This window comes from Tachysurus fulvidraco, chromosome 3 (assembly GCF_022655615.1).
Source record: "Tachysurus fulvidraco isolate hzauxx_2018 chromosome 3, HZAU_PFXX_2.0, whole genome shotgun sequence".
In the NCBI taxonomy this organism is placed as follows: Eukaryota; Metazoa; Chordata; class Actinopteri; order Siluriformes; family Bagridae; genus Tachysurus; species Tachysurus fulvidraco.
The window spans coordinates 22,420,222-22,436,426 of NC_062520.1; the positions used below are offsets into that span (position 1 = coordinate 22,420,222).

The following is a 16,205-nucleotide window of genomic DNA, read 5'->3' on the forward strand; positions in this document are numbered from 1 at the left end:
GGTTCCCACCCTGCCCTCACTGAAGCTTTAAAAGTCGCAATAGCATGAAAGAAATTTGGCCGTGAATAATACTTACTGAATACCTGGTGGAGAAAGTCTAACAAATCAATACTTGAAGTAGGACATGCGAATTATTGAACAGATCAGACTGAAGTTTGTTTATCACCTTCTTCTTTCGGGGTATTGTCTTTAAAGCAACCCACATTTATCCCCATAGGCCTGAACGCCTACATAAGGATACCATCAGCCGTCGTTCTCTATGGAGGCCAATGTAATTTTAACAGGGCCGCAGTCCAAGTTAAAACTTTATGGCCCTAAACCGTGTTTAGACCACTCGATTCCTTCACTACTGCTTGAGGCCAGACACGACAATGCAGCTCTTTCGGTAGTTCTTTCCGGAAAATTCATACAACCAATGATAACATTTTAATTTTAAATAAACTTGCTGATTTCAGCAAGTGGTGCTCCGTGCATTAAGGAAACGGATAGCCTGGAGAATCACAATATTATGCTCCTGAATATAGCTGCATTTACACCTCCGTCTGATGCACGACCTGCATTTGCACGGATAAGGGTAGTGAATTAACTTCTGTAGCCTATGACTAATCGACCGTGTTACACATGTTATATAAGTTCAAATAACTGCATACAGGCGAATAGATAGAAACCTGGATTGACTAATAACACTTAGAAAAACTGCAACGAATGTACGTAAACTCCACAAATACTTCCATTTAACCCTTGAAAAATATACCCGAGTGGCCAACCATATACTATTGCGTTCTATGATAAATTGGTCTAAATAAATTAATTCCCGTAAATGAGTCGTAAAACCAAATAAGAGGGTGGCAAATTGGGAATGGATTTAATGACAGAATTTCCCTTTCAGCAAATAATACCCTATAAAGAAGAAGCTGCGGTATACAAAATTTACAGCAATTCTATGCATGACTGAAAAAGGACAAGAATATAAAATCACAACAGTTGAAATTCTCGTGCAGCCTGCTCTTATATTTACAGAGCATATAACATTCATAGGTACGTGACTTCGGTCTTTTTCTAAGTAGCTTATTTGGATGGATAAACAAAACAAAAGTCTACGGAAAGAAATGCAAACAAACTTTATCAAGTTTGCGTGGTTATCAATAAAATGTTTCTTTTTGCAGCACAATTCCAAATGCTGGCACAATATAGCCTACACTTAGGAGTAGATGTCAATTTCTGCTCATGGTCACATGACTTTCTGCTCTCTGCAATGGATGGAGATGGATCTCCACGTCACCTCACTGCTCAAAATTTGTACTCGGCGATTGCGCTCCAAACCCACTAGAGCTCTGCTCGGCACAACGATGTGAAGCAGGACCGGCGCTTTGGTACGGGCCATTAGATGATGGATTATGATGAGCGCGTGCCCGTTGGTTCTAATATGTATTTACCTAACTGCACTTACTACGTTTCTGGAACGGACTTTTCCAGCCTTCCTCCTTTTCTGCCCCAGACCCCGTCTACTTGCCCCATGACATACTCCTACTCATCGTCTAGTCTGCCCCAGGTTCAGTCCGTCCGAGAGGTAGCGTTCAGAGACTATGCCATTGACCCTGCCAGCAAGTGGCACCACCGGGCCAATCTGCCACATTGCTACGCGCCAGAAGACATTGTGCACCGAGACTGTCTTCCGAACCCCGGGACTTTAGGGGACATGTTCTCGAAAAACAGCTCGGCTGTTTACCACTCGGGTTCCGGACATGCTTCCGGCGTGTATGGCAGCGTCGGAAGGAACGGAGTTTTGCCCCAAGCTTTTGATCAGTTTTTCGAAACGGCTTACGGCAACGTGGATAATCATAGCATCGAGCAGGCAGCGAGCAGATCTAGCAGCAATAAAGCCCCTCCAGCAGCTGCGGCAGCACTAAGCTCGGGGACAGAGCCATGCCGAGACCTCGAGGACGCAGATCGCCGCGAGGAGACCAGCAGTCCCGAATCGTCTTCCGGCAACAACGAAGAAAAATACGCGAGCACAAGTACGTATGAACACTTGAGTCGGTTATGGGAGAAAGTTTGTAATCTCGCGCGCGCCTGTTAAACATTTTATGTGCTGTTTTATAAGCATATAAGGTTTATGGAGGGCCTGTAGATTTACTCTAACAAAACTTTGTTATAAACGCAGGATCACGTGCTTTAAGGTTGAAATTGGCCGTGAATGATGGGGCATTTCCTCTCTTAAGTCTTTTAAGTCTTCTTTAGATCTGTGATTTGCATGTATACATTTACGCATGTAATAGCATACTCATCACAAAACAAAACTTTTCTTTCTAAGTAAAATTGACCTTTCCCCGATGTTTTTTTATTTTTATTTTTATTTTTATTTTTTTACTTTCATTTACAACATTTGTGACAGTGTTGGATGAGATTTGTTTGAATATAACTCAGCTAAAGCAGCAAAGTGCACCTTTACAAAATGTCAACTACAGACAGCCTCAAGAGTCTGAAGTTAATTTAAAACGTGAACTTTGTTTTTTTTGGGTTTATTTTAATGATCAATAATTGCCTGCTCTCTCTATATATTGTTTTTTCCTCTCAGATGGACAAAAAACCCGCAAGAAGAGATGCCCCTACTCCAAGTATCAAATAAGGGAACTGGAAAGAGAATTTTTCTTTAGCGTTTACATAAACAAAGAGAAGAGGCTACAGCTATCCAGGATGCTTAACCTCACCGACCGTCAAGTAAAAATCTGGTTTCAAAACAGGAGAATGAAGGAAAAAAAGTTGAACAGAGACCGTTTACAGTACTATTCGGCAAACCCTTTGCTGTAAAGGTTGTGTGTGAGAGAGATAGGGTGAACTTCAAGGTCGCGGCGCCTGCACATTCCAGGAGCGGATCTGAAGGTCCAAAACCTCATTTCACCATATATAGGCTATGCAATATCGGCGATATTATTATTATTATTATTATTATTATTATTATTATTATTATTATTATTATTATTATTATTATTATTATTATTATTATTATTGCATCGCCATTCACTCAGCAGTGTCAGATACATTTTACAGGGTTTTATCTTTTATTGATGTATGGCTTTATTTTCTGATGATCGTGTGTACTTTATATTTATAAATGTGATATGTATACCTGTTCAAAACAATGTATGGGGAAATTCGTTCTTTAGAAGGAAATTCACTTAAAGGAAGGATCATTAATTCGATTGTCTTTATATTGACATAATTGTTTTTCTTTCTATTTCTTTCTCTTTTTTGTCATAGCAAATGAATTAGTTTGTAAGGATCATCTTCTACTTGAATTGTGTCTTTTTTATTGCTAGACTTTCATCTAAGCCTTAATGAGCTGATATAATGAATAAAAAAAGTTGTAGGAACTATAAGATTATATAAAGAACAACTTAAAAGCAATAGCCAAGTCGACAAGGACACTGTTTAACATGATATTATCATATCATAAATATCTTTGAATTGTCATACTGTAATTTTTCCAACTTGTGATACATTGGACTATGCATTCAGAACTCGTATATAAATCGATTCGTGAAAAGAAACAGTCTGTTTTCCTTTCTTTTCTTTTTTCATCTATTGTAGGATCAAATGTTTGATTGATATTTTTTATTGCCGAGGAAGTTCAAATTGATTCGGGGATCAAATAGCTGCCATTATTAATGCCTCATATCCATTACGGAACTGCCCCAAAACACTGCAGTGGACGTCTCACTGAATCAAATCGGCTTTAAAACCCCTCGATCCAGTTTCGACCTCCCAGACGACTGAATGTATTCTGACAATGCTTTGATGCAAATCTAGCCTAAAATCGTTTTTTAAATAATCGGGACAACAATACAACTGAAGCTTATCAATCAAAAATAAGATGAATTTCATCGCAGATACTTAGACTGTAAACTATATTTTACAGTTTCAATGCACCTATCAAATTTCTATACAATAGATGGTCACAATCCCAGTAACGGCTTCATGCCACTCTCAGGTCTAATAAATAAAGACAAGAAGTAATAGCGAGTTCCTCGCGCATCCTTTGAGGCTCTGTGGAATTTGGACGTCCCTCCCCCACCGGCGTTGCTGTAGCAACTTGGCCATAAAACCCATCTTAGTCTGGAGCATTTGTACAATTGGGGTGCGGTGCAATAAACTGTCTGAGAACCAAGGTTATTAACTGTGACTAAGAGCGCGAAAAACAGCGACTGCAATCATTGAAAGCTTGCGTTCACCGACTCTTCCGGCATTTGTCTCAGACTCGTGGCCGGAGTCCTCAGCGATTAGCCTTCCCGAACACTGGATTTTTGTCCACAAGGTGGCGCCATTCAGCTCAATGTCATTGCCGCGGATTTAAAATATACTGCCGAAAAAGAATTTACGTCTTGTTCTGAAGATGGAACACGTCCTCATGATATAACAAGGTGCAATGCAGGCTTCAGGTAAGCCAAATATTAAGTTATTATTAATCTATGTGCGGAGATAGAAAAACTGGCAAACAGATTTCCCTTATACTGTCTCCACTATAACTAGCTGTGGTAAACAATGTTGCTAATAATATGTTTGTGGCTATTATTTATTTATTTATTTATTCATTCATTTATTATTTATTTATTTACAAAATTTACAAAACTTATAAAGATAAATATCATTTGCAATAAAATTATTTTATTAGACCTAAAAACGAGGGTTTTTTAAACAGTATTAAGGTAACTTCTCGCCAGGTACAGGATACATAAACAAGGCCCGAACCAGTAGGCTAGGATGAAAATCCTAGTGCCAAAGTCTTATTAATATATACAATATTTACAGTATTAGTATATGAAATATAATTTCTTTATTTTGAGGAAGACTGTTCAGCAGTAACTAAACGTGTGAAAGGCATTGGCGGAGAAAGAAAGAGACAAAATAGTGTTGATTCATCTGAAAAAGAAAACATTCCATGGGTATCTATAAGTCACATATATTTTCTTCTTAATATATAAGCAGGTATCTCTCTCTCTCTCTCTCTCTCTCTCTCTCTCTCTCTCTCTCTCTCTCTCTCTCTCTTCACTGGTAATTTTGTGTAAAGTATAACTGGGAGACGTAAAATGTCTAAATTAATTTAATTGTATTTCAAACGTAGTTTATGTAAATTATTTGCGTTTTTTTAAATAAATCAAATATTAAAAAGTATTTCACTTTTTATGTTGGATTGTATGTCTAATTATTGTGGGCTTTAAATTTATAAAAATACCGCCTTTTTTAAAATGTAAAGATCTTCGCGAGATTGTAATTTGCTTACACAGTTTGTATAATATATATTTTATTCTTCCTGACAATGCATTTCTTCTAATATATATATTTTTTAGATATAAAAATGAATATATTTTATTAATTGTATTTTTGCAAACAAATGTGATGTTTTAGAATTTATACATTCAACAAAACGTTATGGAAAAAAATTGAACTTGAATGCAGTTAAAACTGTAAGACAAATTATTTACATATTTGAATCTCTGAAGATTAATTGCAATTTGCTTTATTGTTTTACCTTGCTTGATTAGTAAGTCTGTATTACTAAGATTTACAATTGAACCCAAGCTGTTTTATAGACACATTTTTGTTTTTTTATTGTGCATTTTAGGAAATCTGGGGTAATATGGCTAAATTACCAGTAAAAATGAATGGGATGAACGTGTTAAATTCCCTTTACATGTGCCCTTACAAAAAGAAAAACACGAATGCAGTAAATACCTATTTCACTTTCTTGTTTAAAAAAAATGGTAGTCTAAAGTGGAAGCAGTACACAACAGTCAGACTACGTCTTCACAGTGGGAGGGGCCTTTGGCTCCGATGCGTTTTAATTGGTTGTTAGCTCGCACTGAGTTGTACGGTTATCAGTAATTATATTCAGCATGTTTTACCCAAGAAATGACATCCAGAAAGGGTTATCTTCTTCGACCGTCAAATTATACCACGAAGATGGCATGCTCCGACAGTCCATCTGCAAATTCGTTTTTGGTAGACTCTTTGATAAGCGGTAGAACCGAAGGAAGTGCTCACTACTACCAAAACGGTAGTGTGTACTTGCCACCCAGCTCCGAATATTCCTATGGACTATCTAATTGCGGCTATTTTCCCGGACCCAAACGAACTGAGAACCAAAATATGGTTCCTACAACTGGCCCCTATATGCAAGGAATGGAATCATGGTTGGAATCTTCGAGGTCGTGTCGCACTGAACAGCTCAGCAGCCAGAGCGTTTCCCGGTCGTTCTCCCCTGCCATAAAAGAAGAAAACTCGTATTGCTACTACGAGTCAGGGAAGTGTCTAAAAAGCTCGGGAAATGAAGACATATCTTATTCCCGGGTGACGACATCAGGGAGTAACAGCAGCGTTCCTGTACCTGGATACTTTCGCTTGTCACAAACGTGTTCGTCGTCTAAAGGTTACTACCCAAACGTCCTGTCCGATTCGGGCCATTTTGCCCGTTTTGAGGAATCTCGTCCAACCCTTTCTGCAGAAACAAACGGGACAGAAATCGAAGAGCCGGCCGCCCAAACAGACGAGGAGAGCCGGAAATCACCGAGCGGCCCCTCTTCATCTCCACAACCACCAGAAAGTGAAGCAGAAAATTCGCAGAAAGCTAATGAAGGTTTGTTTTTTACTTTAATATTGCGGCCCAAATGTAATAAAAGCACCATACAGTATTTCTAGATGTAAAATATTGTTGGAGTTGTTTAGGACTTTAATTTCCAAAGCTCACACACCCTGCGTTTTGTCATATGGCCAGCTTAATAAGTTTTACTGTAAACTTCCGGACCAGCTTATTTTGTAGAAGTTTTATAATGTATCAAGGCATTGTGTGCTCAGTCTACTTTATTTATTCACTAAAGGATATTTAAAAGTCATCCCGTAAACCTAATGGATGTTATAGCTTGCGATAATCAAACAGAAATATATTGGTTTACATAATTTTACGTATAACCTTTGTTAATAGTTTGTAGGTCAGAAAGTTGTTGAATTTGATAGCATGGCTGTAGGTCATAAAAGCTAATTCGGTGTAATATAGATAGAGCTATTTGATAAGAATAAGATTTCATTCATACTTTCACAATACGTCATAATCAAGTAGTTATATTGTACTATTATACCCATATGGACTTGTAGTCCCACCAAAGATCAAAGATGTCCTTTCACAGATTTTTGTCTTGTTAAGGATATATATATATCTATATATATTTATATATATATATATATATTTATATATATATATATATATATATTTATATATAGTGATTTTTGGAATTGCAAGAATTCTCAACAATAACAAAACATCAACTTCAGTGGATTTGGAAAAATAAACAGTGCACTTTACTTCCTGTATTGCAACTAAGTCTGATACGTAGGTATGGTGTGTTTTTATATTATTTAACAGGAGAATGCAAAAGTGACAGTACGGCCAACTGGTTGACGGCGAGGAGCGGGCGAAAGAAGCGCTGTCCGTACACCAAACATCAGACTTTGGAGCTGGAGAAAGAATTTCTCTTCAACATGTACCTGACCCGAGAAAGACGTCTGGAGATTAGCCGTAGTGTTCACCTAACCGACAGACAAGTAAAGATCTGGTTTCAAAACCGCCGCATGAAGTTAAAGAAAATGACTCGAGAAAACCGTATTCGCGAGTTGTCGGCAAACTTCAGCTTCGCCTGAGAAGGAGCTCTGGCGCCCTCAACCAGCTAAAGCGCTTGCTCAGATTGCTCTCAAAGCGCACACTTCTGACTTGTACATAATATTATTAATAACTTATTGTGTCCTACGTATGTACTACAGTCTGAATCTTTTTTATATGTCCGTTTTATTTTAAATTTTGGTCCAGGTACCACATTATCATTATTTATAAACTCTGCCAAGTCCATTGGATGTAATCTAAAAATGTAAGAAAATTGTGTTGTTTTATTGACAGGTGTATATAAACGGACAGTAGTATATATTAATTGTATATAGTATGGCAGTATTTGCATGATGTAAAAATTAATTGCAGTTACAATCATTGTTTCAATTTACTGATTGTTAAGTCATATTACGAATATGGTGGTGACCATATGGTTTTTGAAACAATCAAAGTGATTACATGACAAAACTAGCCTAAATTTACCTATTTACATATTAAAGTAGCTGCAGTTTATTTCAATCCAATTCATACAGTTTTGATATTCCAGTTTCCTTTCATCAAAGAGTAGATGAGACAATTTAAACACAGAGAACTTTATCTGTGGCGCATTGTTGTAACCTTACAGTATTTTTGAGTTTTCGGAGGCCACGAAGAAACGTCCCACTTGTAGATGTCACGTTCACAGATGTGCAAAAGGAGGTTCGTTTTCAACGATGGAAAAGTTGATCAACACAATTTAGAATTTGCTGCAAAAGAATTAAGTGAGCAGGCCGTTAGCGTGGAGCGGGCAAAACCTAGTAGCTTATCCCTGACACCGCATTCTCTCAATCTTTGGTTTTCTGTGAATTCTTCTTTACAAGTAAATATTTGAAAACATACCTAAGACACCTTCATAACACCCTTTTTCAGATGCCTGTGTGTCTGAATAAAAAATAAATAGTTTACAAATACGAAACTTGATGTTTTTTATTTTATTTATTATTATTATTATTATTATTATTATTATTATTATTATTATTATTATTATTCATGTATTTATTGAATTTGTTTCTCTTTGTATGTATTTTGCCCTAACGGAAACGAGAGGACTGCTGAGTGATTTAGGTAGTTTTATGTTGTTGGGCTCCCTTTCGTATCCCCACAACACGAAACTGTCTTAATTGCCTTGCAGTGAATTTCGCCTCAGCATCTAACTCATCTGTTCGAAACTCATCTTATTTTACTCATCTTATTTTATAAACGTAACATTATACAATTATACACCAGTTTCCAGACAATGTGTATGATTACAGCTGTGCGTAATTTGGAGATAGAATCACTGAACTAATGGTACTTTCTTTCGGAGCCGTGTGCTAAATGAAGACTTTATAGGTATCAGTGTATAAACATTAGTTTCACTCTTAAGATCGACAAAACAAGGAGTGGCCTGTATGTGAATTTTTCCGTGGAGTGCACTAAAGCCACTGCAAGGCCTAGGTTACGATCAATGCACTTTGGCCAAAGCCTTGTGTGTGTGTGTGTGTGTGTGTGTGTGTGTGTGTGTGTGTGTGTGTGTGTGTGTGTGTGTGTGTGTGTGTGTGTGTGTGTGTGTGTGTGTGTGTGTGTGTGTGTGTGTGTGTGTGTGTGTGTGTGTGTGTGGTACTACAGGACTGTATGCCACGCCTACACCGCCGGATGCTTCCGCCGCACTGTAGGAGCAGCACAAAGGCTTTATTGGTGATATTCAGGCCAGACAGCCAAATAACCTGCAGGAAAACAGCGTAATAGCCCTATTATAAACGCAGTCTGTTATATTACCCAACAATCCGCACTCTCAGTGGGACAATGTTAGTAAAGAAAAATTATGCTGTGAACAAACAGAATAGAAAGTTTGAATATACCACGGGCCTTTTTCAGCTTTTGGGTTATATCCTCTAATTTCATCTCCCCATATGAGGATCATTTAAAATCATTTTTAAATTACTTCGAATTAAAATGTTTCTTATGTTTTATGGTAGTTATAAGTATAATTTTATCAATAGTGCTTGTTGTACATGCTTGTTGTAATATTTCTGTTTATTATTTGAAACAGTAATGCTATCCTAAATGCCAGACAAAAGGAATCTTAATACTATAAAATGCTAAAGTAATCTTAAAAATGACAGAAGCTCTGACAGAACAATTTCCTGTTAAGAAGTGGCTTTCAAATACAGGCTAATGCTATTTCATTAGCACGAATACATCTATTTAAATATCCACGACACACGTATCCACTTGTTATACCATGATTATTTCCAATGCTTAATACTATTCAAGTAGCCTATTACTTGCATTACCAACAGCAACATCTATTAGTATGTTTTTTCTGTGCTGAAAGTGGATAGCATATTTTCGATCTTTTCGTGAGACATATCTACCAACTCACGAATCTGACATTTCAAAATAATTTGGCAATAAATTTCACCATTTTTTAACAAGACAAATTAAACAGCTAATTAAATTTATTTGAAATGCGCCGCAGTAGAATTGCACACGCCTTCTGAGCCCGAAACGATTTTGAAAGACTGCGGTCACTGGCTAGTAGATCATATCTCAACTATTCCATGGCACTTATTGCCGTATAAAACTTACATATGGCTCAAGTAATGATTGTCTTTATTTTTTAAACATGTCTGTAATATTTTATGTCACCTTGTGCTACTATAAACATTACGTGTTTGCCACAAGCAATGTGTGAAGTCTGCAAAATATTGCATTTCTTAACCATTACCGCATTATCAGGCTGGGGTTATTTAGGCTTGGAGAATTAATATTTTTTATGAAGTCGCATTCCTTTAAAATTATAATACACTTTAAAAATCTGTGTTTTCAGAGTAATATTGATACATACATTAGGGCCGTGAGCGTTGGAATGAAATACCTTAAAGATTTATTATTATAAGAAGAACAAACCTAATTTGACAAATAAAACAAATTCGCTCTCATAGAAGCATAGAGCACTGCCATTAACAATTTTACTGCAAAATGGAGGCTATGTGAAGCTCTGGTTTAGGCGACCCCTTTATTGTTCTCTCCTATGGTCACGTGTCCGTGTCATCCAATCGTGTCTCGGCCGCTGTTCAACTTATCAAAGGTCTGTAGTTCACAGTGAAGTCGACCGTTCCTAGATTTGCAGATTCCGTGCTTGTGTCTATTCCGTGGTGAGGATTGTACGCACGGTCGCGCCTGTGTGCGTTGTTTTTTTTTTGTTATGTCGACCCTGGGCACTCTGGGTTACTACGCCGACTCGCACATTCCTCACGAGGACGATGATCATTTGGCGCCGCGGTTCCCAACTGCACCGGTGATACAGAGCCAAGCTCGAGAGTCATCTCTTTCTGAATATGGTGAGCCCGATTCGTACCCTTTCCAAAGCAAGTCGGCTATTTTTGGCGCTTCGTGGAGCCCCGTGCCCGTACAGCCGCCGGGCGGTACATCTATCGCATACCATCCTTACATACATCAACCGTGTCCGACAGTAGAGTCGGATGGAGCGTCTGCGCGCGCCTGGGCGCTCGAGACGCTTTCTGCGTCCGTGCCTTTCGCCGGATTATCGACAGATGTGCATCACGATATAAAACTCGAGCCCTTGGTCGGGAGCGGTGAGTGCACCACGCTGGATGCACGGACTCTAATGCCCCCTGATGCTCAAAACAACGCGAACTCTGCGGTGAAGGAGGCGGATCTGAGCCATGCGGATGTGACAGAGCCAAGCGACGAGAAAACGTTAACGGAGACTAAGCCGGATCTGGACCCGAGTAAGTGCAGCTCTGCTTCATCTGGCTTCCAGATTTTGTAATAGTCTAAACCGTTACCCAGCTGCGCAATTTTACTTGAAGGGTAACTTCAACGCGGCATACTGTAAATTAGAAATCAGTGGTGTGTCTGCAGACAGCACTATGCTCAGCCATTGGTAGCATCTGTTCCCTAATTTATACAACATTGCAATCTAAACATATCGGACAATTTAATCTTTTCTGCACCACACTGTTTTCACAAACTATGCAGATTATTTCCTGCATGTCTAAATATAGTGCTTGCTGAATGCTAGTGCTTGCTGAATGCATTTAGTATCAAATTCCGTTATTTTATTGTCCTCCAACAACATATAAAATCAGACTGTGTGCTGGGTGCCACAATTTTTGACAATAACGAGCTATATAGATAGTAACTGCTGTTTTCGAATGTTCCCTGTTTTCGTGTAACGCCTTTCGTCCATATCACATCTCACCCTCTTCCTCCGGACAAAAAGTTTAATTAGTGCCATAAAACACACTGGACACGATTCACAAAGATTTGCCCAAGATTTTAAAGGCCTTTTTTCCTTAAACTTAATGCCCTCGCAAAATATTTTGCAGAACAACAAAAACAAAACAAAACTAATATAAAATAAAATGCTGAAAACAGCAAATTGTCTGCCTACTTTGAACAGGCATTTATTAGGCTGTACATCTTTCCTTTGCAGGCTAATCGCGCACCAACCAGCCACAGGTCATAAAATGGCCGCAGTCTATTCCTGAGGGCAATATCACTACCTCTGTTTTTCCTTTTTTCCGAACCTTCTTTCAGATAACCCTGCGTCCAACTGGCTACATGCGAAGTCCACGAGAAAAAAACGATGCCCATACACTAAGCATCAGACTCTCGAGCTGGAGAAGGAGTTTCTCTTTAATATGTACCTGTCTCGTGACCGTAGATACGAAGTGGCAAGACTGCTAAATCTCACCGAGAGACAAGTTAAAATATGGTTCCAAAATCGTAGGATGAAGATGAAGAAATGCAACAAAAATCGCCCGAAAGACATCTGAAGTTAAGGAGTACTGATGAGTGCACACACTGCAATGTTTTGGACAGCTTTCTTTCCTGCGCACACCGGTTTTGTGTTATGCCTCTACAACAACAAAAACAAAAACAGCAACAAAATTAATTTCCAACATTTTTCGGTGTGAGAATGTGCCGGTTTAACCGATTGCGTTTTGTTATAAGGCTGTTTGTTAGTCCTCTTGTGTCGTGTTTGCTTGTAGTAGGTCCAAGTGTTTATAATCGTGTACATTTTGAGCCTCATTCAGATTTGAGGAACTTTCCATGTAGGCTACTGATTTCAGGGACATATACTAAATGCTCGATATATTTAATATTGTTGATTTGCATGAGTGTCAGTTGCTTTTTAAAAATGCCAGAATGACTTCTGTCCAGATATTTAATGTTTAATGTAATGTTTAATGTAACTACCTAGATGTATTTGAACTACCTATTTGCAGTATGAAAATAAGTGTTTTGTCATTGAGACATTGGTGAATTTTGTATCATAAACATGCTTGAATTTTTTTGTGACTGGAAAAAGCCTGTACACATAAATACCTCAAATCATCAGTTAGCTTAGCCATTTTCAATTCAAAGTTCATCTGTGTAGATGAAAAATAAAGTGTAGAAAATTTAATATTTTGTAATAGTTTGTTTTTATAACTTTTTTAAATTAATTAATTTTTACCTGAAAAAAACATTTACAATAATTACATTATAAATTAGTATACACTTCTATCAACGATATTAGTGGTATAATAGATTAGAAGAATCCATAAGAATATATTCATATAACAAAAATCTTCGATATAATCGAGAATATAAGGGAGTTGAATAACGTAGTCTTTTAAACTTCCTTTATGGTTTAAGAACCTTATATATATATATGTTCTTAAACCTTAAAGGAAGTTTCAAAAGAGGAAAACTCTACGTCATGTTTACTGTCCCAAATTCAACTTTTCATCATTTATATACGATAACAAATTCCCTGTTTCGTGTCTCGTTTGTGTCACATAAATCAGGCTTAGTTCGTTGTCCGTGGACAGGCTTGAGTGCGTTATGTGTACGTGCATTCGCAAATGATATTGGTGGCTATACCGACAATAAACCACAGTCACAGTCTTAACAGTTTATGGGCTGCAAATTGATTGAATGCCGACCTGTAGGAATTTTTCAAACGCCATTTCCTTATCGTCATCAATATAATAATACACACGGGCTATATTGTGTGACAAACATGGGGTGTGCGCAATTATAGAAGCAGCGGTGTACCGTATATGAGTTGCATCATAAAACTTTAACACAAATCACCTCGAGCACACACAAACACACGACCACGCACGCATTTTCTTTGAAGCTATAGTAGAGATATTAGGTCACAGTAAGGTACAATAGGAAAGGTTATCATTTTATCCGTCTCTAACAGCTGTAAAGGAACAATGCTTTTGAGACATTCTCTTGATTATTGCACTACAGGCTGTGCCTTCAAAGCTGTAGGCACAGACAGCACCATAAAACCCAAGGCTTTTCGCACTGTCTGGCTTTTTCTCTGCTAATTACTTTATTACAGCAACAATGACGACACTCCTGAACGAGTCGTCCGTTTGGTAACAGCAAACAAAGGCACAGAGAAAAAAACAGACAAGGCCCTGCAAGACTTGTAATTCGCTCTAACCTATGTTCACTAATCCTTACAGTTTCAGGAGCAATTAAAAAATTCTTCAAAATCAATAAAAAATTCAAAGGGATCGAATGAAGAAAAAAAACCCCACAAAGCTAAGTCATTATATGTATGATACGCAAAGGAATCGTGAAAACACACGTAGCTTATTATACATATCGGATACCTAAGAACAATTGAGATCAGATTTCCAGTGTTCAACAGTACAAAAAGAATAGACATAAGATTGAGTGAGTATAATACGTTAAATTTGAGTATTATTGTTTGGGTTCTTTGACACATGCTACTATCTAGGCTACAGTTAAGAGTGCAGAAAGATGCTGCACAGTCACAATGGAAGCCATTGCTGTAACCCATAATAACCGCCAGGTGGAGGCAACGTCCAGGTCAAAACTTACAACAAAAAATGTGCCTTTCAGTAGGACTAATGTATGTAATTTGCGGCAGCTGACTGACCCAAAGGATGCATTATGTGTATAGGAAACATATATTTACCTATACTATGTCTTGACTGTAGAGGCGATAAAAAATGCTTCATTTATTGAAATTACAGCTTAAACCTGATATAAACAATGATTACAATGCGTTAAATTGGCCTACATAAATATAAATCACAGAGGTTACTCTACACCGCCTGTAGCACACCCTGACCTGACCATGAGCTGCCAAACTTCTGGTTGACTGCATGTCAGCGTCAGCAATTACCTGAAATATGATTGACAATCACGTGACTGAAATGACGGAAATGGTTGAACTCCACCGAATAATGTTTGATTATTTCCATTTTATGAATACCAAAACCCATCATAGGCTGTTATATAACTACACTTCTAACTACATTAGCCCAAAACATACTAATTAACATCGTAAGTTGCTATTTTTTGGTTATACTCTAAATACATTCTGGCTAGGTATATTCTAATAAATTGATTAATTTTAAATTGTCTTTTAAATGATCCCAATGGACTTACAACCTACATTATTGTATACTTTATTGTATATCTCATCTATAATATACTGTATGAAAAAAAAAACAGTTGAATCGTTTATTTAGCCAAAAGTTGTTATTTATTATTATTTATTTATCACAGAATTAAAAATCGTTAGGCTTGTAGTCGTGAAAAAGTGCCCCCAGAAATAAATTGTCTTGAACAAAATTGTGGAGTCGAGAAGCTGCGCAACTACCGCTAGAGGCAGTGTTGGGCTTTTCAGCTAAGATTTATAACCCACTGTTGGTCTCAGCTTCTGCAGATCGTCTATGTTACCTCATGGAAATGAATATTTATGGAAACTAATTATTATTCACTATTATTCACATTTAAATAATCGCAATGTCTTGTTTTTTGACATTGAATAAGTAATGTTGACCCTATTTAGGTTGCACATATTTGTATACATCGAGTTAAAATAGGATTTGTTTGTATTGTTCTACTTCAGGATAAATAATGCGTCCAAAATATGCAAGTCACATGTTTTTAAGTCAAACCTTACAAAGGAGCTTACATTTAAAAGCCTTCTAGCATGCATGAGACTTCCGTGAGTGCTAGTTTTCAGGGCTCTTTGCTGACCCTACGACCCGCAATACATCAAACTCGAGGTCAGCTCCAGACAAGCAGGGTCTTTTTCGCTGTGCTCTGGTGCAAGATGTTCAAGCATTGGTTGCATGGTTCAGCACCTGGTTTCAGTAGGGGTTCAGTGACATGGTCATAACATCACATTCTACGAGCCATGGTCATGTTCTGGTAACGTATAGATTAGATTAGATTCAACTTTATTGTCACTGTGCAAGGTACATGTACAGAGCCAATGAAATACAGTAACCATTAGTATACAAAACCATTAGAAGAAATATTACAAGCGTTTTCTAATTTCAACAATATCAACAATGTATAAATAAAATATAATGTATAATCAAAAAGACGCACAATAATCTAGCATTTATTACTATTTTACTGTGCATTGTGGGCCAGTATGGCGTGAATAATACAAGGGATGTTTGGTGTCATTGTGGTGTCATAGAAAGCATTAACCAAGTGTGGCTTTGATATA

The 16,205-nt window shown here is 37.5% G+C and overlaps 3 protein-coding genes across 3 annotated transcripts; all 3 read left to right on the plus strand.

The window, feature by feature from the left end:
• Window positions 1-1,223: 1,223 nt before the first annotated feature.
• Window positions 1,224-3,551, plus strand: hoxa11b (homeobox A11b). The gene is made up of 2 exons (XM_027148817.2): window positions 1,224-2,018; window positions 2,579-3,551. Exons 1-2 carry the CDS (start codon window positions 1,388-1,390, stop codon window positions 2,809-2,811), a joined length of 864 nt encoding a protein of 287 aa, XP_027004618.1. The 5' UTR covers window positions 1,224-1,387; the 3' UTR covers window positions 2,812-3,551.
• A 2,076-nt stretch (window positions 3,552-5,627) lies between these two features.
• Window positions 5,628-8,609, plus strand: hoxa10b (homeobox A10b). The gene is made up of 2 exons (XM_027148816.2): window positions 5,628-6,634; window positions 7,418-8,609. Exons 1-2 carry the CDS (start codon window positions 5,911-5,913, stop codon window positions 7,690-7,692), a joined length of 999 nt encoding a protein of 332 aa, XP_027004617.1. The 5' UTR covers window positions 5,628-5,910; the 3' UTR covers window positions 7,693-8,609.
• Window positions 8,610-8,842: 233 nt separating this feature from the next.
• On the plus strand, window positions 8,843-15,072 carry hoxa9b (homeobox A9b). Its single transcript, XM_027149708.2, has 2 exons — window positions 8,843-11,430; window positions 12,242-15,072. The coding sequence occupies exons 1-2, from the start codon at window positions 10,884-10,886 to the stop codon at window positions 12,478-12,480; spliced, it is 786 nt and encodes a 261-aa protein (XP_027005509.1). The 5' UTR covers window positions 8,843-10,883; the 3' UTR covers window positions 12,481-15,072.
• Window positions 15,073-16,205: the final 1,133 nt, after the last annotated feature.